This window comes from Mus caroli, unplaced genomic scaffold, assembly GCF_978045245.1.
Source record: "Mus caroli unplaced genomic scaffold, Mus_caroli_1 scaffold_7, whole genome shotgun sequence".
Classification (NCBI taxonomy): domain Eukaryota; kingdom Metazoa; phylum Chordata; class Mammalia; order Rodentia; family Muridae; genus Mus; species Mus caroli.
In genome coordinates, this window is record NW_028227262.1 from 33,965,171 (window position 1) to 33,987,972 (window position 22,802).

General features: G+C 47.9%; 1 protein-coding gene across 5 annotated transcripts in view; it reads right to left on the minus strand.

Moving 5' to 3' along the window:
• The window catches only part of Atg7 (autophagy related 7), a 215,374-nt gene that overhangs the window by 135,278 nt on the left and 57,294 nt on the right, over positions 1 to 22,802 (minus strand). For all 5 annotated transcript variants that reach the window (XM_021164861.2, XM_021164859.2, XM_085840150.1 and 2 more), the window contains 7 exons: positions 20,967 to 21,057; positions 20,099 to 20,243; positions 18,701 to 18,859; positions 15,902 to 16,096; positions 14,350 to 14,550; positions 12,845 to 12,960; positions 8,764 to 8,839 (listed from right to left, as the gene is read on the minus strand). In XM_021164861.2, coding sequence (XP_021020520.1) covers positions 8,764 to 8,839; positions 12,845 to 12,960; positions 14,350 to 14,550; positions 15,902 to 16,096; positions 18,701 to 18,859; positions 20,099 to 20,243; positions 20,967 to 21,057 — 983 coding nt within the window. The remainder of the gene's footprint in view (positions 1 to 8,763; positions 8,840 to 12,844; positions 12,961 to 14,349; positions 14,551 to 15,901; positions 16,097 to 18,700; positions 18,860 to 20,098; positions 20,244 to 20,966; positions 21,058 to 22,802) is intronic.

Consider the following 22,802-nt stretch of genomic DNA (forward strand, 5'->3'; position numbering starts at 1 on the left):
TCAAACCAGCCCCATGGCTAATCTTTATTCATGGTATGAAGAGTCTAAAATCCTTCTTTTGCAAGTGCTAATTCAGTCATGCCACAGATGTTTGTTTATTTTTGACAAAAGGATTCACTCTGTAGCTCAGGCTTGCCTTATACTACAGTCACCCTTCTCCCAATGCTGGGATAAGAAGGGTGAGCCCTTGTACTGGCTGGTTTTGTGTGTCAACTTGACACAGCTGGAGTTATCACAGAGAAAGGAGCTTCAGTTGAGGAAATGCCTCCATGAGATCCAACTGTAAGGCATTTTCTCAATTAGTGATCAAGGGGGAAAGGCCCCTTGTGGGTGGGACCATCCTTGGGCTGGTAGTCTTGGGTTCTATAAGAGAGTAGGCTGAGCAAGCCAGGGGAGGCAAGCCAGTAAAGAACATCCCTCCATGGCCTCTGCATTGGCTCCTGCTTTCTGACCTGCTTGAGTTCCAGTCCTGACTTCCTTTGGTGATGAACAGCAGTATGGAAGTGTAAGCCGAATGAACCCTTTCCTCCCCAACTTGCTTCTTGGTCATGATGTTTGTACAGGAATAGAAACCCTGACTAAGACAGCCCTCATACCCAGCTACCTGCTGGAAAACACTTTCTCCAGCACATGTCATCAGTTGGCGGCCACGTGTGTAAGAGCTCGAAGTTAAGAACAAGCTCTGCAGTATTCCCATACAGCAGGGCTATAGACCATGAAGAACTGAGAGTTTACAGATGATGTCTTAAGGGTATGGCCAACTCCTACCCCTCAGCCTGACAGGAATGTATAAAATGTATGGAGCAGAGGCTGCTGCCAACAGTTCAGCACTATCCTTAGCTATCCTTCCTGGAGGCCAGGCGTCATCTCACAGTCCAAGAAAGTAAACATCTACCCCAGATTAGAGTCCTTCCCGCGTTGTCTAGGAAAGAACGCCACTATTCCACCTTATGGCCAAACAAATATGTGAATTAAGAAGGTCTGTAAAGTGTCACAGAGTCTGTTCTGGGCCCTTTTATGTGTTTCAAGACTTATTTTATTTAAAGTGTGTGGTATGTGCACTCATGTGTGCAGTGCCCACTGAGAGAGGTGTTAGGATCCCCAGGGCTGACAGTTGTGAGATTTCAGACTTGGATACTGGGAACTAAATGTGGGTCCTCCGCAACAGTAATGTGTGCTCTTAACCACTAGGCCAGCTTTACAGTCCCCACTCTCCCCTTTCAGAGGTGAAAGCTGCCCATACAGAAATCTGATGTGTAGCTGCTGGGGGCTGAGGTTGGACTGTAGAGGACATCAGCACACAGGAACAGCTGGGGGGACAGAAACACCAAGTCTCCTCTGTGGTGGTTAGTAGCAGTGCAGGTTTTTGCCAACACTTATTAAAGTCGACTTATTTCAACTGTAAATTATGCCTCAGAAATGCTGATTTAGAAACAGTATATAAAATTTGGTAGTTTCAACAAGATCAGAATGAAAAGTTCCTGCACGTCCTATACCCTCAAATAATCATCAGCTTAAGTGTCCAGCTTAACTGAAAAATAACAGTTTTCCTTTAGTCATTTCTGGTTCTTGATGCTAATCCCAGGGCCTTGTGACTGCTACATTCTAGCACAGAGCTATGTGCCCTCCTGCCCAGAAGAAAAGATATGCCCGAAATATGTTTCTTTGCTGCTACTGCATTTGGAGGGCCCTGGACAAGAGCTACCTATGCTTCCTTGGCTCCTGCCCTGTAGCACAAGTCCTGGGCTATCCCTGAGCTTGGCAACCAGTGCTCTGAAGACAAGAGATGCTGCCCTGGGTGTGAAGTGAGAAGCAGTAGCAGGACGCACAGACCATGAGCTCAGGGCTGTTAATGGGAGGGGGGGTTGACAGTCCTGTGGCTGTCTTGCATTGTGGCCAGACTTTATCAGGTGTACAAGGCCCTCCAGAAAATGCACCTAGCAACAGAGGTTAGTTCACCAAATGGGCCTGGTTCCATGCCACCTGAGGAATGTGACCATCTCTGGAAGGAATGCCACCACAAAGTCTTTCTTTCTAGGGTGGTGCATCTCCAATGACCATGGTTCTGGAGGTTTCCAGTGATGGCCCTGAGCTGTGCTGGCAAAGGTATAGTCTGGAAGGGCTCAGAGGTGACTGATGGCAGGGCAGGGATGGGAATCGCTGGATTGGGTTGTAATTTTAGCTAAAACGCCTCCAGTTTTATGAGGGTTCTTCATACGTCTAGTCTGCTCTCCATGCAGGGGCCAAGGCTTCCTTGTCATGCTCGGTAGGGATGCAGGACATCCACAGGCACGTGTCAGGTTGTCTGCACGCACTGGTTCTATGGCAGCTTGGCTGGGTGTCACCTTCCACACTTTCCACATTAGATAAGCAAGACTCAGAAATGGCGCAGCCTTATAATCACCAAAGAGAAAAGCCAGCAATCTCAGCTCTGGTTTATTTTGGCTCTAAAGCCTGGTAGAAAAGCACAGAGGACAAAGGGGGAGTGGGAGGGAAGGAGGGCGAGAGGGTGAGAGGGAGAAAAGGAGGAACTCAAACACTGTCAAACAAAAATAAAATAAAATAAATGCAGAAGGTGAATTCAATTATCTTCAGTGAATTTTACCCAGTTGGACACAAAAGAAATACATCAGGAGAGGAGGGGACACTGTTCTGGCCATGTTTCCACCTGTGCTCAATGTAACTAACTTTGGTGCCAAGCCCATCTTGCCTCAATGGGAAGCTGAGATCCACCGCTCAGGAACAGCCACCCCAACGTGCCTGAGGCCCCCTCTGGAGCCCCACTGCTTGGGTGTTGCAGCAGCTCCCTACAGGGTTGGCAAGGCTGCTAGAGCTTGGATTTTGCATGTGTAAAAATGCGCCTGGAACTCCAGATCGATCTTGGATGGTGAAAAGAGTCTTAACCACATTCCGGGCCAAGATGGAGTTTAGCAGCAGCGAGCCCCCAGGCACACTATGGAGGTCTTTGTTTTAGATAGCAGCTTCCGTTCCCATCACTGGCTGCCTCTCATTATTGAACCAGAGCCACAGAGGGACCAAAGAGCTAAACTGGAAGCCAGCCAGCAGCATCATCAGAAAATATTGCAGGATGCAGCTAACTCTCAAGATGTAGTGTGGGCATTGTTTCCTGAGTTTGACGACTCTTCCTAATTTCCTGTCTAGAGGGTAGACAAACGTCCACTTTAATAAAAGTGGAAAGAGGTAGAAAGCCAGCATGGGCAAGTGTCTCGTGTGCTCAGAATTCTGCTAGTGCCCTAATGAACACAATCTATCTGTGACTCTTGGGCCTACTATTAGGTTGTCCTCATTTAGAGGCAGAAAACAGGTTCAGAGGAGATGAGACCCTTGCCGAGGAGCAGGTGAACAGCAGGAGAAGGCGGTCAGATCATATACCTGGGCCCCTCCTAGCTTTGAGGTTCTTCCCTCTGGATAGAGATCCTACCATGTCCTCATGGCCTGGGTTTTGTCTATTACCTTAGACTGTACCAAGGGCAAGCCTTTCTTGATGTCTCTGATCCCTGTGTGCTCTGCAGCGCCTGTGCTCAGGAAGCACCTGCTTGGCTGGTTCTATGGAGAGGATGGACAGTATGGCCAGGTCACAAAGGACAGCGGCCAACATAGGGCAACTGTGGACCAACCCATTTTCCTGCCACCATCTAGCTGAGGGCCACAGAGCCTGTGGGGAGGGAGAAGAGGGAAGCTCTTTCCTAGGCTACACCTCAGGCAATGCTCTCCTGCTGGACCTCCTCTAGGCAGACAGGGCACAAGAGTCGAGTATCTTTACCACCCCCCACTGAGGGGGAGAAAGATGGCTCAGTGGTTAAGAGCACATGCTTTCTTCCTGAGGACCTCCCTGAGTTTGATTCCCAGCACCCACATCAAGCTGCCTACAACTGCCTGTAACCCCAGCTCCAGGGCCATCGGACACTCTGACCTCTGTCAGCACTTGTATTCAGGGGCATATATCACACACAGTCACTCACACAAATATGCATCATTAAAATAATAAAAATAAATCTTAAAAGGAAAAATAGAAGGCTGAAGACTGGGGAGAGGGGCGTCAGAGCCTGAGCAGACAGGTAATGAACAGTGGCTAGAGCTTTGGGCTCCCTGTCTACTTCACCTCATGCAGAGGACTCCCAGGTCAGCCTCTCCTGGTGGCCTGCCCTAGTTTTGTTTCTCTGCAAAGAGTAAAAGGAGAGAATTCAAGAGCCTCAGAGAACCACGAGCTTACAAGTGCAGACCTAGGAGAAGGGTGCATGTACACACACACACACACACACACAGCCCTAGGTACAGGACATGTGCACTTAGGGACTTTTCCTTACCAGTATTTCCGAGTTAGGAGTACATTCCTCAAAGGCTATCTGCTTAGTCCACAAGTTAGAACTGGGTCTGGGTGTCTGGACACCTGCTGCAGGGTCTTCTGAGGTGCACAGGCAAAGGTTGTCAGACCACAGGTGTCTATGTTGTCTGTCAGGCTCTCAAAGACCAGAAGGCCAACTTTCTTGAATGTCAGGAGAAGCTGTACATTTTATAACACCTGAGTGGACCTCCATCAAAGCCTTGTAGAGCTCACCCATCACCCAGGAGCCAGGAAAGGACAACTACCATGGTCAACTGTCACGGGCAACTTGGCTGGACTTGGAGTCACCTAGGAGACCTGTGGGCATGTCTATGTGGGAGTTTTCAGACTACAAAGAGGGGAGGCCCTTTTTGGATATGGGTAGTACCATCCCATGGGCTGGGGTCCTCGACCAAATACAAAGGGAAAGACGAAGCCAGCTGAGCACCAGCATTCTCTCTTATAGAAGACAAGGCTTTGAGAAGGATCAGAGGAAGCAGACTTGTTAGAATGCTTGTCTCTCAGTGAATAGAACGCAGGCATCCTCCATCAGTAGAACCCATCCTATGCTTACTCTCAATCCTTCCTCCCCAGCCCTTACCCCGGCACTGCGTATCAGGCAATAGAACTCACTCTTGTTGTAAAGGTCACAGGTACTTCGCCAAAAAGATGTACATTGCAAGGGAGTTTCAATGAAACTATCCCTGAAACATTGTTCTGATAATTGCCATGTGGAGACTTTCCCTCAAAGTTTTACTGTTTTTAAGTGAGCAAGAAAGATAAACCATGAGGTCAGACTCTGGAAGTTTCTGACCCAGGGCCTGCTAAAGTGCTGCTGACCTGGGGCTCACTCTTCACCTCAAGTGGCTGTTTCCTTGCTGGTGGTAAGGCTTGCAGGGACCCCCACAATCTCAGAGATCTCTGCTTCCTGACTGTGGACACAATGGCATGCGGTCTTATGCTCCTGTTGTCACACCTTCTTCTCTGTGCTGGCCTGTGAGCTAGAACAAATCCTTCCCTTAACTTGTCTCTGGCAGATATTCTGTCATCAAGATGAAAAAGTAACAAATCCAACAACCTAACTTCCTTTCTTGCCTCTCGCATTTCCCCTGTGTGTGATGCACATGAATGGATGGAGGTCACACCAAACACACACACACACACACACACACACACACACACACACATGTAAGACTCTGAGTATGCTCAGAAGTTGCTATTCTGTGTCTTCCTTATGTATGTACAGAGGCAGGACTTCTCACCAGGACCCAAGGCTCTTCGGTGAAGCTGGTCTAACTGGCCAAACGCTCTAAGAGTCTCCTGCCTATTCCTCTCAACTGCCAATGCTGGGGTCACAGGCAGGCTGCCATGCTCACCCTGCACTTACATGGGAACTAGGAACATAAAGTGTGGTCCTGGGGCTTGTGCAACAAGTGTTTTATCCACTGAGTCACCCCATCCCATTCTCACATTTGAGTCAGGGCCTTACTATGTGCCCCAGAGAACCTTGAACTCTCAACTCACCTGTCCCCACCTCTAACTGCTGGGACTACAAGCTGTGACATCATGTCTGGTTATTATGGTCTGAATAAAAGATCCAGGTGGGTGGGATATCAATACATTGCTGAGAACTACAATGAAAAAGTTGTCTGCCAAAGTCCCCTAACCGAAGGGCACATACTATAGGACTCCGTTTTCTCTAAGTTCCAAGTGTGACAAAAGCTCCCGTGAGTCGGGAAGAGCTCACCCGTCTGTTGGAAGGGGCATCAGGAGAAGCACACGAACACACATTTGTGCGTGTGTGCATGTGTGTTCACTTTGTGAGTGCTTGGATCATTCATTTAGTGATTTGGGTCACTATCTGTATGTGATTCATACATCAACATAATACATTTTTTTGCGAAAGAAACCCACTCTTTATACACAAAGCAGCTTTACCTGCTGCCTGCTTGCAGTATTTATCCCCGTGGGTTGGGCCAGAGGCCAAAAAAATAAATATAAGAAAAAAAAGTTTCAGCCTGAAGAGCCTGCTCTCGAAGCTAGTGGTTTTCCACGGTCTTCAAGGCTAGCACCAGGTCTCTGCAGCTCTAACATTCAGCTGGGCACTAATCAAGGTTCTCAATGTTCCGAGACAATATTGGAACAGGCCAATTTGCCTGGGCACTCACATGGAGGGACAGAGCAGGCCAGTGGCCTCCCAGGACTCACTCACAGGACAGCAAAGAAGTCAGGGAATGCTCTCCACCACTGCACACTGGTGTTGGGGGTGGGGTGAGGGCTTTCCAGGCACCGCACTCCACCGGGACAGATTAATAAACGCTCTCCTTGGGACACTGAGAAAATGAGTCAGAACTTTACAGGCCATTCTTTACAAGCAAAATACACAAAGGGACTTAGCCAGCTCCCCTCCAACAGGAAACCATTTGTCTCTGGAGGAGGGAGAAGAGAAGAGAAGGAGGGGGTTGGAAGAGGGAGAGGAGGGGGAGAAGGTAGAGGAGGGGGAGGAGGGGAGAAGGATGCTGAATCTGCCACCAGACGATGATGCCCCCTAATCAGAGCACAGTTGCATAAATGGTCCCCTCCACTTGAGAAAAAGAAAAAAATAAAAAAAAACAACAACATTTGTTTAAATAGGGACTGAGCAATTCTGATTAATTCTAAAGTTCTTTCTCTTCTTTCTGTTTTAGAATGTTGCTAAAAATAAAGGCTCAAAACTTGAATAAGTAAGACACACACACACACACACACACACACACTCTTTACCATATACGGTGGCATTATTCTTCAGCTTTTGAAAAGGCCAAATGAAGAGATGGCCAACAACCAAAATAACCCTTCAGATAACTGCAAAGGACGAAAAGCTGGAAAGCTTGCTGAATGGCAGGCAACTGCCAGGCTCCCTCGTTGGGGATGAATGCCCATCGAGGGATGAGTTGCCATAGCACTTGGGAAACATAGGCACACACATCTGACACGGCCACCTGTCTAGGGAGGGTGTTTTGCCCCCTGGCCTCGGCACTAAGAAAGCAACAGAGGCTGCAATTTAACTTAAAGGAAGAAACCAGTGCAGGGGCATGTCGGGAATTTTAATTAAGGCCCTTCTCAGCATGAAGTCTGTAAGAGAGATGAGGAGAAGGAAGGACCGGGCAGGAAGAGAGGCGGGATGACCTGGAGGAAATGGGAAGGAGAGCAGCCCAGGCCAGCCTGAAGGTCCGCAGCCTTGTGTGTGGTGGGGGAGGGGTGGTTACTACATTGCCAGGGGCTGCTGGGAGTGTGTGTGGGACATGTTTGGGTCATACAAATGACACACCTGGGGTTTACGGAGGGAAGCCACCTTTTCTGGGGCTCTATGGTTTCCAACGCCAAGGCAGAGGTACCCCAGACCCTTGCTAGATCCTACTTTGCTGACAGAAACAGGTTAAGAGATAGCAGGTATAAGGCAGGAGGTGGCACAGACAGAAGAGACAGTGCAGAGGCAGGCTAAGGGGCCACCGTGACCGGGGGCTCTCCAGCCACAGGAGCTCTGGGAGAACACCAGCCATGGTGCAAAGTCTGGGCTTAGATCACAGCTTCACCAGCTCTCTCCATGTTGGTGGGCTACCTTTCCTTCTACTCATCTGTCCTTACTGGAAAGCGCCAGGCACAGGGCCTGGGTGACTACTCAGTGGCTGGGCACATGCTTGGTATGCATGATGCTGGGTTTCATGCCAGCACCAAACAAATACATTGGTTGGGCAGGGACTACAGTGAAGGGACCCCTCCCAGCTATGGGGTGGAATGCACAGGACTGTGGAGAACAGCTCCCCAAACGTGACACTAAAGCTGCCCTTGTTATGCCAAAAGGCAGTGTTCAGACTGAGAGACCAGGACCTGTGGGCCTTATTCCATCTTCCCAGCCTCAGGCATGGACCCTGCAAGCAGTGGTGACATGGCTAACCATCTGCCCATGCTTGCCCAGAAAGGCTTCCTGCCCAGGTAGGGAGGGCACTGGGCACTGAAGGTTAGTCAGCTTATCCATTCTCTGGGCTGCTGGGCTGGTATTTATCAGCCTGGTCTCCATGCCTACCAGGGAGCTCACTGTGATCTGTAAATGGGAAGATAAGGCCCTGAGTAGTTCTGAGACTGGGCCAAAGAAGGCTATAAATGGCAGGGCTGAGACTGAAGCTGGCTGAACCACACATGGCCATCCCAAGCCCTCTCCCTTCTTTTTCTTCTGCACGGCAGAGTCTAGTCAGCAGCTCCAATGCATCAAAGTGAGGCAGTGCCATGGGTTCATCTCCTCCTAGCAGTGTCCCCAGAAAACAACACTCTCCGTGAGGCCCCACTGCAGCGGGTGTGCCACTGTAAGAGTATGCTGTCGCACCTTCCTCTCTATGAGAGGATGGGGCAGGACTACAGCTCATCTCCAAATCACTCACCTGGTGAGGCACAAGTCCCAGCGAGGTGGGAGGCTCATTCATGCGGTCATCACTGCTGCTGGCGATGGCGTAGCCCCTGCAAGAGGGAAGCAGGAGGGCTCTTAACTCCTTTGTGCTCATGGTGAGCACAGGAAAGAACATCTCAGGACACTGGAAAGGGTTAAGAGAAGCAAATGCCCCTTTGCTGGGCTTCATAAGCTCACGGGAAACTCATGTCCAGGAGGGAGGGAAAAGGGGTTAGTTTCTTCAAATGGGCACCATCGAGTGGGAAGGATGAGAGCGAGCTGTGGACATTGCCGAGTGGCAAACTCTCCTCTGTGCTTTGGGTCCATCAGCTGTGAAACAGGAGGGAGGAGGCTGTATGAAGCATTAGGGGCATGTGAGATAAACTGCCAAGTGCAAGGCCTGCTTGCCTTCTCCCCCTGCCCCCCCTCCTTCCTCTCACATGCTTTCACTACTCTGTGAAGGGTAGCCTTAACTCCTGGCTTGGGCTATCCTCCAGCTCAGCCTTCCTTCCAGCAGCTGGGAGTGGGCTGTGCCTCCCCACAGCCTCCTTTAACTTGCTAAACTTATCTAAATGCCACAAAAATGGAGGAAGGGGCTATAAAAGGAACGAGCTGGGTGGGAGATGTACCGGCCCCTCCCGAGAGAGGGTCAATGTTCATTTATGTCCCAGAAGAACTGGTTTTTAATCTGTTACAAGGACAAAGAAGGCAGGGATTTGGGATCAAGGAGGTGCAGATTTTACTTCCTACTAGAGGTAGGAAGAAACTTAGATGGCAGGGGAGGTGAAGGCAGGGGAGGACACAGCTGCTCATCCCCCCTTCCTGCCTCGTCTCGTAGCCACTGAGGCCCTCTGAGTCACATGACAAACAGGTCACTGCTGTGGCTTTCTGCCATTGCCTTTCTTGGAATTCAATTTGGATGAGAAATCAGTGTTTTCTAAATTTGATTCTCCGCCTGCACTGCCAACGGCACATAGAGCACAGCTCTCCAAAGCAGGGCGAAGAGATAGATGCTGGTGGGCCCAAGCCTGGCTGCCACTCACGAGCCATGAGTCTGAGATGCCAAGCCCAGCTCCACCACCAGAAATGGGACTAACGAGCCAGGGCATGTACTTGTAATGCTGGCACTGGGCAGATTAAGGATCACAGTGAGTGTGAGGGCAACCTGGGCTACATGAGTCCGCAGCAAGTCTAGAATACAAAGGCAGTCTCAGTCCAAAAACAACAGCAATAAAATCACGAATGCTAGTTAGTCGACAGTTCTAATGTGCTTGGAACAGGGCCTTGCACAAACTTTTGAGAAATGAACCACAGCATCTATAGTCCAGTCAGGTGTGGGCACCTGTTTGCCCTCAGGCCAAAATCTCAACTTCAGTGAAGAATAAGAGCTCTGTTAAATAAGGTTATATGGAAAGCTTAAACCTGACACGTAACAATGACACTGAAAACCTTGACGGCTTTAACCTTTCCCAGGCACAGCTCTATAAGCATGTGCCAACAGAAAATAATGGGCTAAAGCAAGGGGGACCCACACAAGGGACACAGGGGACCAGACAGGGCAGCTGGGGGTCTCAGAAAGAGCATGGAGGACAAGAGGATTAGGCAGAGTGGCGCTCTAGGGACAGGGCAGAGAATCACTGCAGATGGAACTCCCACACCAGAGATGCAGATGCTGCAGAAGACTGAGCTAGAATAAACTGGAGCAGGGAGATTGCCTCCTAAGCCACTAGGGGAAGAAGGAGGGGGAAGAAAAAGGGGAGAAGGAGGGAGAGGGAGAAGGGAAGAAGATGAAGAAGAGAAGAAAGAGGCAAAGGAAGAGGAGGAAGAAAAGAGGAGGAAAAAGAGGAGGAGGAGAGAGAATATGCCAGTCTAGAATCCCACCAAACATGAGAAACCTCCTTAAACACAAAGACCTTTTCAGAAAAAGGAAAACTGAAACCCTTATGGAAATTTTGCAGGCAGAAGATAATGCCTCAGGGTGACAAGCTTAGAGACACAGGAGGAAATGAACAATGTTAGCAAAACTAAATGAATACTAGCTATGTAGCAATATCTTCTGGGGATTAAATATGTAAAGAAAATTTCAAAAACAAACATGAAGACCTTGCTGGTTATCCAGCCAACGTGTACTCTTCTCTTCTGCCTCTCGGGACTTTCTTCAGAGAGGCAACAGGCCCAGATGACAAAGCTAACACCTTAGCATTCTTTTCAAGGTGAATCAAAGACTGCATTTTCTGACAAGGGTCTTTAAGAGGCAGCTCACACTTCTGCAGCAACAAGGCAGCTGTCTGCAAAAAAGGGGCCCATGAAGAAAGAGGCTGGTCCATTTCCAAGGTTGCTGTGACAGGAAAGCATGGCTGTAGTCCGAGTTAGCACAGGGAACAGTGCTTAGGGACTAGGCAACCAAAACAGCACCTGGCAGCCTCCAGGGCTGTGTGCTGGATGTGAGACTGGAAGGTCTGCAGAGTGGTGAAGCTGCACTTAGAAATACAAGCTAATAACTTCAAGGGCCTGCTGTCAAGACAGCCAGCAGCTTTGTGCTTCGCCTGCTATGTGTTGCCCCAGTGGAAAAATGCACCAAGCAGGTGAGATCTACACTCAGGAGCAACAAGGAAAGCACCAGGCCTGCAAGATGGTGTCGGGAGGGAAGTTGTGGCCTGAGAGGTCCAGTGACCTGAGAGAAGAGGTTACTCAGTGCATCCCAGATGGCACTAGGAAGGCAGGGGAAAGGCTGCTGGTGCATTTACCCTTCCCAGGGTATCACCAGCAAATGACCGTGCTGGAGAAGCCAGGCTAGAACTGGGAATAGTCACAGGCATTGTGGTGAGGGCTGCTGTTCTGGGGAAGCAGCTGATGACCAGACAGGTACTAAGGCTGAGTAGGAGGATGGGCATGGGCGCCAGTTAAGAACGATTAAAAGTGAGATTTCTATAGTGGCCAGTGACACTTGCCCCTGGACATTCCCTTTACAATCTGACAGCCAGTGACAGTGACACTGACCAGATGTGATCTTTCATATGGTTTTGTTTTAAGCTGTAGTCATCTGAAAATGCTTCCTGGAGAAAAGTAACAAGAGGCCTTCCTGCTCACTGCTGAGCTCTCACCAACTGATGCATTCTGGGACGGAGGAAGGCACAGTAAGTACACAGATGTGCCCTGACTGCTCAGCCCAGCAGGCTCCAGTGATTAACCCTAAACCCACCCTGGTCACACAGCTGGCCTGGCCAAACTCACTGGATCACAAACCAAAACCAAACAAAAGGTCATGTATATGAGAAAGATACTTGTAGGGTGGAAGCAGGAGATGGGCAGTGGTGGACGGGAGAATAATCATCACTATAACCATGCTATCTATATGTATGACATCATCCAGGAACAAATTAATTAATTAAATAAAGAATTAATTAAATAAAGAAAAGGAAAACTGATGAAAGGAATCCCTTTGTCTCGAGCCCCAGTGGCTTTTAGTTTGTTATTAAAATAACTGCTTTTTGTCTGTGAGTAGACACTGTCACACAGATGCGATACTGGAGCGCAGCATCTTGTGCCCATAGGCAGGGAGGCTGAATGGTACATGCTAAGCCTCTGGACCAAGCCTAGACGTGGACTTTGAACTTTAATTGGCCAAATTCCTGGACCCAGACCTCAGTGACAGGCAGCTTATATTGTTCCTAGTGACACAGACACATACATTATATATACAATACATACAGTATATACATTATATATACTACATATACAGTGTATACATTTACAATGTCCAGGGCTAAAAAACTAACTAATAGACTAACAGAAGAGAAATGTAAAAGACCAAATGCCCCTATTAAAGTCTTACTTCATCCTTATCAACTACCAAAATAATCAGAAGAGTTCAAGAGGGGTCCAGGGGCATATCCCCAAGGATGGCACAGGGACATACATACCCCAGAGACCACATGCTGACTGGACTAGGTGTTTTTAGTCTTGTTTTGAGGTCAAAAAGCCAAAGGAGACCAAGGGAGTGCGGGGGGAGACAGTGACCAGCCATTTCCAGCAAGTACTTGGTTCAAATGTTTATCTGTGGGCTCCAGACTCACCCCTCAGGATGCTGCAGGACAGAGACCATCAGCTCCACAGCCAGGGCACCTGCAATCACGGCCAGGCCTGGGCGGCTCACTGTGCACTGCTGGTCCAGAGTCCGGTCTCTGGTTGACTAAAGAGAAGCAACCACAGACATGTATAGAATATTCTAATTCCACCAGACCTACGTGAACCTGAAACTCCCTAAGATAAAGCTTTAAAATTCACCCTGTCTTGCCTTGGGAGAAAACAGTGTGTAATTAAACAAGGCACTACTCAGAACAGGATGTGCACTGTAAAGAGACAGAGATGAGACATTAGCCATCAGCATGGCTTCATGGTGGCTCTGAGCCATGGCTCCTCAACAGGAATCCAAAACCTCTCTTGTACTGCAGACAGAGTCACAGGGAGAAACAATCATGAATGGCTGGTAACTGTCCTGCCTGAGGTAGGACAGAGTGACCCTGACTGAAGCAGGAGCCACAATCTCTACCCTGTGTCCTCTGTTCCTGTGCACTGCCTCATGACCCTGACTGTGCTCTGAGGACTCCAGTACAAAGCTGCAAGCATTTGTTACTACCTGGCTACATGCACCAGCTGTTACTGGGCCAACCCCACAAACCCTAATCTTCCAAACAGGGGCAAATCCCAGGGTTGTTTAATGCTATAAAAACTTCAATGTAATGAAAAGACATGGCTGCCCTGCTTGGGGGCTCAACCCTGATTGATGGCAGCCACTGACCAATAGGACACCTGCATGTTCTAGCACCTTATGAAGATAGGAGATAGCAGCTTTTCTCTATGGTGGGAGAAGCCAGTCATTCCAGAGAGAGAAGACTGGGCTTTATAACAGCAGAAGGGAAACAGGGCAGTTCACAGAGCAGCTCTGCCGCTGACCCCTGAAAGAGGCCTGTTCCTGCAAGCTCACTAGGCTGCAGAACCCAGCTAGAGGCACTGCTGACTGCCTCACATTCCACTGGCCCATCAGTGAGCATGCTCAGAGTGGGGGTGGGGGTTCCTTGTCTAGATCGTCAGATAAAAATACACTAGGCACAGTTAATAGGTCAATTTCAGATAAACAAGAATTTTTTTTTCTAAGCAGCTCTTGACTACTGTAAAGGGCTATCTTATGTACTAAAAAAGAATCAAAACCAACCAATCAACCAACCAACCAAACAAACAAAAACCCCCAAAAGGATACTTGCTGTTACCTGAAATTCAGTCTACAGACAGTGTGACAAGCCCATGCCCTGCCCTGTCTGCAGAGTGACAGGGAACAGGAGGCCTCTGGATCATTGGAGGACCACATGCAGGACAAGGGGGCGGGCTATACAGAAGCTTCCTCAATCTGCTTGTCACAGGCTGTGGCCACATTTATGCAGTGACTGTGGCTCAGCCATTCAGGTAAGAGTGCCAACATGGTGCATGGTAGGACAGTTCCCCTCCCCACAACTAGAGAATACTCTTTATTAGACAGTCTTTAACCAGCACTGGGAGGGCAGGAACACAGAGCCCGACTTACATCTCCTGGAGCTACCACATCATTGCAGAAGTAGCAGCCAAGCTTGTATCCAGGGATGTTGGCAAAAAGCGAGGAGCCCAGGTCAGCAGGTGCTACAAGATGGCTTGGGCAGAGGTCCCCAGCTCCCTGCTGCTTGGGTTTCTTCAGGCCATGTCTCATGACAACAAAGGTATCAAACCCCAAGGCAGCGTTGATGACCAGCTGTTAGCAGTGAAGGAAGAAAAGGGAGTCAGGACAAACACATCTCAGGCCAAGGCGAAGTTCACATGTGGCCAGCTACCTTCAGATCGCTCTCTCTCTCTTCATGTGAGTATAACTAATCTTTAATAGCCATATGAAACATGCAAGAGACTTGATAAACTGCTAAGATAAACCATCTCATTTAAACCCTTTACAAATATTGCCAGTTTATAGATGAGGATGTCAACGGTCAGAGTTCCACCTGTGTCCCAGGGTTATGGAGCTGATAGGAGGGAACTATGACCAGAAGTTGGTGGTTGCCCACACCACTATGCCACACCCTCTTAGTTCCTTGGAAAGCTTCACTGGGTCACGGTTTGTAAACTATGATTTTCCCACCATGTGGAGTTTTTCTTTCTTTTTTTTCGAGACAGGGTTTCTCTGTGTAGCCCTGGCTGTCCTGGAACTCACTCTATAGGCCAGGCTGGCCTCGAACTCAGAGATCTGCCTGCCTCTGCCTCCCAAGTGCTGGGATAAAAGGCGTGCATGCACTACCACCACCTGGCTTACCATGTGGATTTTAAAGAGAAGCCTCCTTTGTACTTTAAGAATTCCTCTTGGTTAGGATTTAAGTTGTTCTCCCAAATTTTTGGTTATATACAAAGTTTGAAAGGATCAAGAAAAGGCACACTGACTAGCCGGGCGTGGTGGCGCACGCCTTTAATCCCAGCACTCGGGAGGCAGAGGCAGGTGGATTTCTGAGTTCGAGGCCAGCCTGGTCTACAAAGTGAGTTCCAGGACAGCCAAGGCTACACAGAGAAACCCTGTGTCAAAAAAAAAAAAAAAAAGAAAGAAAGAAAAGGCACACTGGAGAAGAGAAAATTAAAACCACAGCTCTGGGGGTTCTAGAACTCTGAGGTATTACCTTTTGTACCTCCTCTCCCCTTCTCCTTTGCGTCGTACATGATAGACAGAAGGTAGATGATAAATGACCGACAGACAGATGAGGGGTGATGGTGGTAAAGGCAGACATGCATGTTATTATATACAAGTGTAACATAACATTCATATTCTATTTTATCTTGTAATATGGTATTTTCTTATTACCATTCTTTGAAAATCTCCCTGAGAATGGTTACATAATTAATTAAGTATCCTACATCACAGGCCCTTGAACTTCACATGTACCAACATTAGCACTTGCAAGGACTGCTGGGTTAGAAAGCACACCCATTGCAGGTTGATGGCAGGAGGTAAAGAGCTCCAGGGCCACACAGGTCACCCTCCTTCCTGGGGGATGGTGAGCTGTGGACACGTCTTTCCTGGGTGGCTCATTAAGTTCCAGATAGAGGTAGCATAAGACACACTCCACCTTTCGCTTGCTGGCTGCAATAACAGTAGGAAGCCACCGGCTCTCCCTGGTGTCCATTAGCAGGAAGATGATATCATGGTTATCGATGAGCTGCTCCAGCTGCTCCACATCTCTGCGGGCCTGCTCCATCGTGACGTCAGAGAAGTTCACAGGGTGTCCTGGCATGGGGATGCTCATGTTGAACCCGCTGGCATTCTGGGGAAGCAATGACCCCACTTACATCACAGGAATTCCTCTTTGCACAGTGCTACCACTCTTTTCCTCAAATACCTGGGCTCTGCTCTCCACCTTCTCCAATTCCCCTGAGCCGTGTGTGTGTGTGTGTGTGTGTGTGTGTCTATCTGTCTGTCTGTGCATGTTTCTATGTATCTGTCTGTGAATGTGTGTGCACATGTGTCTGTGTGTGTGTCTCTGTGTGTACATGTGTCTGTCTCTGTGTGTGTGTGTACATGAGTGTGTGTGTGTGTCACTGAAGATGGAAGTCAGAGTCACAGGAGCAGCACAGCCAGAGATTTACCTTCCACAGAAGGCAAAGGATGAAAACCGCATCTCAATGCTCTGAATGCCACTGGCCACAGGCAAGTGTGAAAACATCAGCTTTCCCAAAGTGGCCAAAACACTGACTGGAAAGATGGCTGGGGGTGGGGTGCAGGTTGGAAAATTCAGGAACTAAGTGGCAGAGCTCAGACTCAAAGCAACATCCTCATGGGCCCATGGAGGTTCATGGTCCTCTCCAGTGACAGACTAGAATGTTCTCCCAGGTGGGCATGCTTGTCCACCCTAGGATAGAATGACAGGTCTGTGCCTTCTTCGACAGGACTTTCAGGCCTCCCCCTGGGACTACAGAGCACAGTGACCAATGCCTCCAAGCCTGTGCTTGACCCCATGACTTGCTTAAGCAGTGGAAGAGAGGTGGTGTGCTGTGACAAGGCTGACTTGAGACTCTGGCCTTCTACTCTCCCAAGGAACCACAGGACCAGGAGACTGTGGCTCCTCAAGCCACCCTTTTGAAACAATCACACATAAAGTAGACTGGAAGCTGAGTCCAGCCTTGCCTATCAGCTCACCCCACCAGCTGGCATACCTGCAGTGTCGTCGACTTCCTGAGACTTGGAAGTTGTGAGACATGCCACACTGTGCCAGCAGAGACCTAACTAACATCTCTGTGGTGAAGCTTTGACTACCCAATGCATAGCTGGGAACAGTAGATTCTCAGTCAATGTTATGGAAGTCCACTTGATAAATAATGCTCCTGAGAGATGCTTGTAAAATCATCACAACAGGAGGCTTCAGTAAACACAGGAATCAATATTGAAAGACTAAAGGAAGACATTTCTGGAAGGCAAGCTTTTCCATGGCTAGAGCTGAGGATGCCACTCTTGCTAGCACTGTAAAAAGAAACCTTAAAGAGCACTCATGTGATTCCTGTTAAATACAATGACCATGTATTCAATGGGCGGACTCTTGCTGAATGACTTTAACAACATCTCAAAACTTACTTTTTATTCAAGTGAGTTGAATATGCTGGCTAGTTTTTGTCAATTTGACACAAACTTGAGTTGTCTGAAAGAAGGAGTCACCTCAATCAGACTAGCCTGTGGGCATGTCTCTAGGCCATTTTCTTGATTGACAACTGATATGGTGGAGCCCATCCTGCTGTGGATGATGCTATCCTGGGCTACATGGTGCAGGAGTGTTTTCTAAGAAAGCAGGCTGAGCAAGCCAGAGCACATACTTCTATGATTCCTGCCTCTGGCCTGCTTGAATTCCTGACTTCTTTCAGTGATGGACTGTGATGAGGATATGTAAGCCACATAAGCAAAAGAAAGCAAAGGAGAACGGTGAATGCCTTGTCTGTCATCTGTCATGTCTAAAGTATTGTGAGTGTGACTCAGAAGTAGCAGGAGATCCAGCAAAGGATTCAACTTTCTACTAGACCTTCTGCATAGATGTAGTCAGTACACTTTCATGAGTGGTACTCTGCGGCCAGTCTGGTGACAGACGAAAACCAATACCCGACATCTGCACCACCAGAAAACCCTTTACAGGCAGGAAGGGTGAAAACACACAGCTCCAAAGACACCTCTTCACTCATTGTCCATTCGGTTTCTACTGGGGTTTCTGAGAGGCACTTGCTGTGCAGTGCTGGGGATAGCTTAATTCATACTAGGCAAACACTTTCCCACCTGACTACAGGCCGGCTCTAGTTGGATTTTCGGTTTTTGTTTGTTTCTTTGGTTGGTTTGCATGCATGTGCATGTGTGTTGACATGGGTGTGGGACTGCTATGTGTATGTATGTCACATGAGTGTGCAGGTGCACATGCACCATGGTGTGTATATGGAGGTCAGGGGACAGCCTCAGGTGGCAGTCCTCACCTTCTACCTTGTGTGAACAGGATCTTTGGGTTGTGCTTGTTTGCTGATGCATGGGCCAGATTAGCTGGCTGGCCAGCCAGCTTCTGGGGCCTCTTCTGTCTCTGCCTCCTTACACACACACACACACACACACACACACACACACACACACACACTTCTATACCTGGCTTCAGGCTTACATAGCAAGCACTTTATCCAATTACCCCTCTCTCTGTAGTGTCTTAAAGAGGCTATCATAGAGGCTTGGTCATATGATGACAGTCTGGTAGGAAGTAACATGTGTCTGATCTTCAGTCACCAATACCACAGAGCCTTGATCCCCGGGATTCCAGGGGCTTAAACATTTCCAGAGTTTACAGGAAAAAAACCCAAAACAAACAAACAAAAAAACCATGGATGTTCCCCCTGGATCAGCAACATACCACTCCAGGAAATATTTTCTGTAGCCGCTCTGCTGCAGCCAGGGCCTTGGGCTTGCCACCCCCTAGACAATCTTCAAATTCATACAGAGGCTGCCTCACGGGATTGGAGTAGGAGATCTTGGCATTATCCACAAAGGTGACATGTCTGACGCCCCAGCCCTGCATGGAAACAGGAGACCTGACGAGCTCGTACCAGCACATACTTTTAGAAGTCTCTAGGAAGGGTTTTGATTTTGAGCGGCAGGGACATTAAGACATAGGAAACTACAGAAATTGAACTGTACAAATTCAATTTTTGATCATTAGAATGTCAACTTCTTTTTAGAAGATGACATAATTATATGCTGGGGCCTAAATCCCCATGGTCATTAGACCAGGGACTGTCACAGTAATTCTCACTCACAATGTGCTAATTTTGACCGTGTCACAAGAGGAAGATTGCCAGGGGATGCTAGAAGAATTCTACCTTGTTGTTTCAGGATTAGCGAGAGCCCGCAGATGTCTTTGGTTTCTCTTAATAAGTAATTAAGTATAAATATCAAGTCCTCTGGAAACTCACTTTGAATCTCAATTAAGTCTTCAGAAACTTGACTTGTAAGTTGTCCCCATGTGAAATAATGTAGTACATTCTTGGAGTACTTCTCCAGGCTGGAGAAATCTTGCTTATAACTGGGTCTTAAAAAACGAGTCTGTATTTTCATGCAAGATGTCTTGCCATGGACATCACTTTCATACACAAGAGCATTTCTGCAAACCTTTTTATTAAAGGTTTGTCTTATGCATAGCACCTTCATGTGTGTAAGAACATACATGTAATGCCTGAGGGAGCCAGAAAAGGGCATCAGATCTCCTGGATCTGGAGTCATGTGCTATTATGAACAACTGGGTGGGTGCTGGGAACTGAACCCAGGTCTCTCCAAGAGCAGCAGTAGTCCTAAGCTCTGAGGCATCCCTCCAGTCCCATGTATTTCCTCAGTTTAGGAAACACATAGCTTTAAAGTTAGACTATTAAGTTACAGAGAAAACTTTTCATAAACAGCAGGCTGTGAGCCAGTTTTTATAAATATAAATGAATGAGTAATGACAAGGCCAATGAAAGGCCTCCATTTCCTTCTGACAGGACAATCCTGGAACAATGGTGATGTCCTCGTGCATGAAATTTGACAATCTGTGGGACAGGAACTAGGGCTAGGCTGGGGTGTGTGTGTGTGTGTGTGTGTGTGTGTACGTTCTCTGCTTTTGTCTCACAGTGACTACAGATTGCTCTTAGAATACACAGATGCTGAGGAGAACAGAAAGGAATGGGAGGGAGGAAAGGGAACCTAGGAGATGGGCAGCAAGCATGTGCTAGAAAACAGGAGGCACAGCTTAACAGCGGCCAGGAGGCCACCAACTCACCATCAGTGTCCTAGCCACATTACACCCCAAGGTACCAGCTCCCAGCAGCAGGCACTTGACAGACACGACCTTGTCCAAGTCCAAGGTGGGGACCAATCGCCAGCACATCAGCTTGAGATTCAGATCCACAGATGACTCAGCCAGCCTGAACACAAGATCAGAACACAAGACCCATGTGCTCGTGAGTCACTCACTTGTGCTGCAGACTTGTTTCTAACAGAGAGACATGATCTATGGGAGGGACAGGATGGAGGGACCTGGGCAATCAGAATCACAGTAGAAATAAGATGAAACTCATAGGCAACAGGGAGGAGAAAGGTCGCCACACAGAAAGCAAGCCCCTGTCCTCTGTGATTCTCGGATGGGGGCAAAATTCCTCTCTGGAGCTCCCAACAGCCAGGTGAAGGGAATCAAGCTGTCACAAGCTGAGGTGCAGGTTTAAAAGAACGCTCTTCCAAGTCCAGACACTCTTAATACAGAATGGCTTCTCCACAAATGCAACGCTCCTTGTAATAGCCTTCTGTGGTGGCAAGTGGAAGAGAGGTCCACAACCAGGAAATAAAGAACCAGGAAAGGAGGCAAAGGCAGGTGAATTTCTGCAACTTCCAGGCCAGCCAGGGCTGGCGTGCTCTATAAAGAATAATAACACAGCAACAATAAAAACTCAAAAAGGCAGCGGTGAGGCCCAGGTGCCAGTCTGAGCTGGAAACAAGAGTAAATCACCGTGCATGCCTCAGGACTCCCGTCATGCTAACCCTCACAATGACACAGACATGCGGTGGCTGGCTCAATACCAACACTGCTCAGCTATGCAGGCACAGCATTGCCACCACACCCACTGAGACAAGGGGGCCCCAGTCACGTCTACCTTTTGGGGTCCATACATCCGCTGAGGTTCACCATCCTCGGACCCATGCCTCCTTTCTGGTTCTTCTCCCAGCCAACTGCTTTAGGACAATCTTAATTGCAAATAAAACATAAAGTTTACCAAAAGGGGAAGTAAAAACAAATTTGAATTCATGTCTTCCTGCTTATATGCCAAACACTTTACAGAACAAACCTTCTCCTTCCCCCGACTTAGCCTTTGTCCTCTCCTTTTCAATATGTCTGCCTTCTTCTTAAACCTTTTAAAACAATTTATGTGTATGAGTGTTTTGTCTGCATGTAAGTGCACTACGTGCATGCAGTGTCCTCAGAGGCCAGAAGAGGGTAGCAGGTCTGCTAGAACTGGAGTTGGAGTTTTGAGCCACCATTAGGTGCTGGGAATTGGACCCAGTGCTTTTAACCACTGAGCCACCTCTCCAGCCGGACAGCCCGTGGAACCCCAGTCCCAGAGCTTTGCTATTTCCACTCCTGCAGTTCTGTTACTTTGTGGAGTACTCTTGTCACATCCTGGAGTTAACAGAAACCCCCTGGGGCCACAAGACTTATCACAATTCCTTCTGTTGTTGTGGGACTTCTGCCTGCTCCTTTTCTCAAAGATTTCCTTCTGTTCAGAATAAAGCTTCAACTCCTGAGCAGAGAACTTGGCCTCTGGTTACATTTCAGTATCACTTCCAATGTCTGCTTTAAGTAAAGCTCTGGTGCTGGTGCTGGGGCTGGGGCTGGGGTTGTGGCTGGGCTGTGACTATGTCTGTGGCTGGCTGTGTCTGTCTGTCTGTGTCTGTGGTCGTGCCTACATCTTGGTAGTAGAGCAAGTGTGTGAAAGGTGCAATGACAGAACTGGGTTCCATCATCAGTAACACACATATTTACACACTTACACATGAACATCCTACATACATGCCAAAATACATGCATAGGTTTTAACACAAAGACACATACTCACACACATATTCATATAGAAGCTCCTGCACACTCACTCACCTACACTAAGACACTCACAAATGCACATTGACAAAACTTATCCTGACAGTATAACCTTTACATGTATGCACATGGATATACAAGCTCCTTCACATATACATTCATTCACACACTCAGAAATACACTAACACACAGTCATGCACACATACATTCACCTACACACACTTCCAACGATAAGCCAACATGCAATAGTCAAACATACAGTCTCATAGTGCACACCAACACTCACATTAGCACATGTATACATATCAACAGAGAAATGTGCACTCACGTATGCACTTACAAGTTTGCCAAGTCACATATATATGCACACACTCTCTCACACTAAGATAGAGCCTCCCTCCCTACACACATGCTCATGCCAATTCATACAGATATACAGATTCACAAATGCATACTCATATACAGTCATACTCATGTGGACTCACACAGGTGTGCATTCATATACACATAAACACACTCACACATCCGTGAAAATATACCCCCACATTTGTACATATATACACATAAAATTTCATACTCACACACATTCATATGTACATGCTTATACATGCTCACATACAAGTACAGATTCACAGAAACCCATACATACACATACATGAGTACATGCCCATAAACACTAATAATCCAAACCACACATATAAAATATACTCTTAGAATCAGACACATGTGTGTACACATAATTACACAAACCCTCATGAACTCACATGCTTGCACACTTACTTATACACACTCTCACATACACACAAATGCACTCACATGCTCACTTTTAAGGACACACAAAACTCACACGTGCACACAGCATTCACACATACTCACAAACTCATGCACGTGCTTA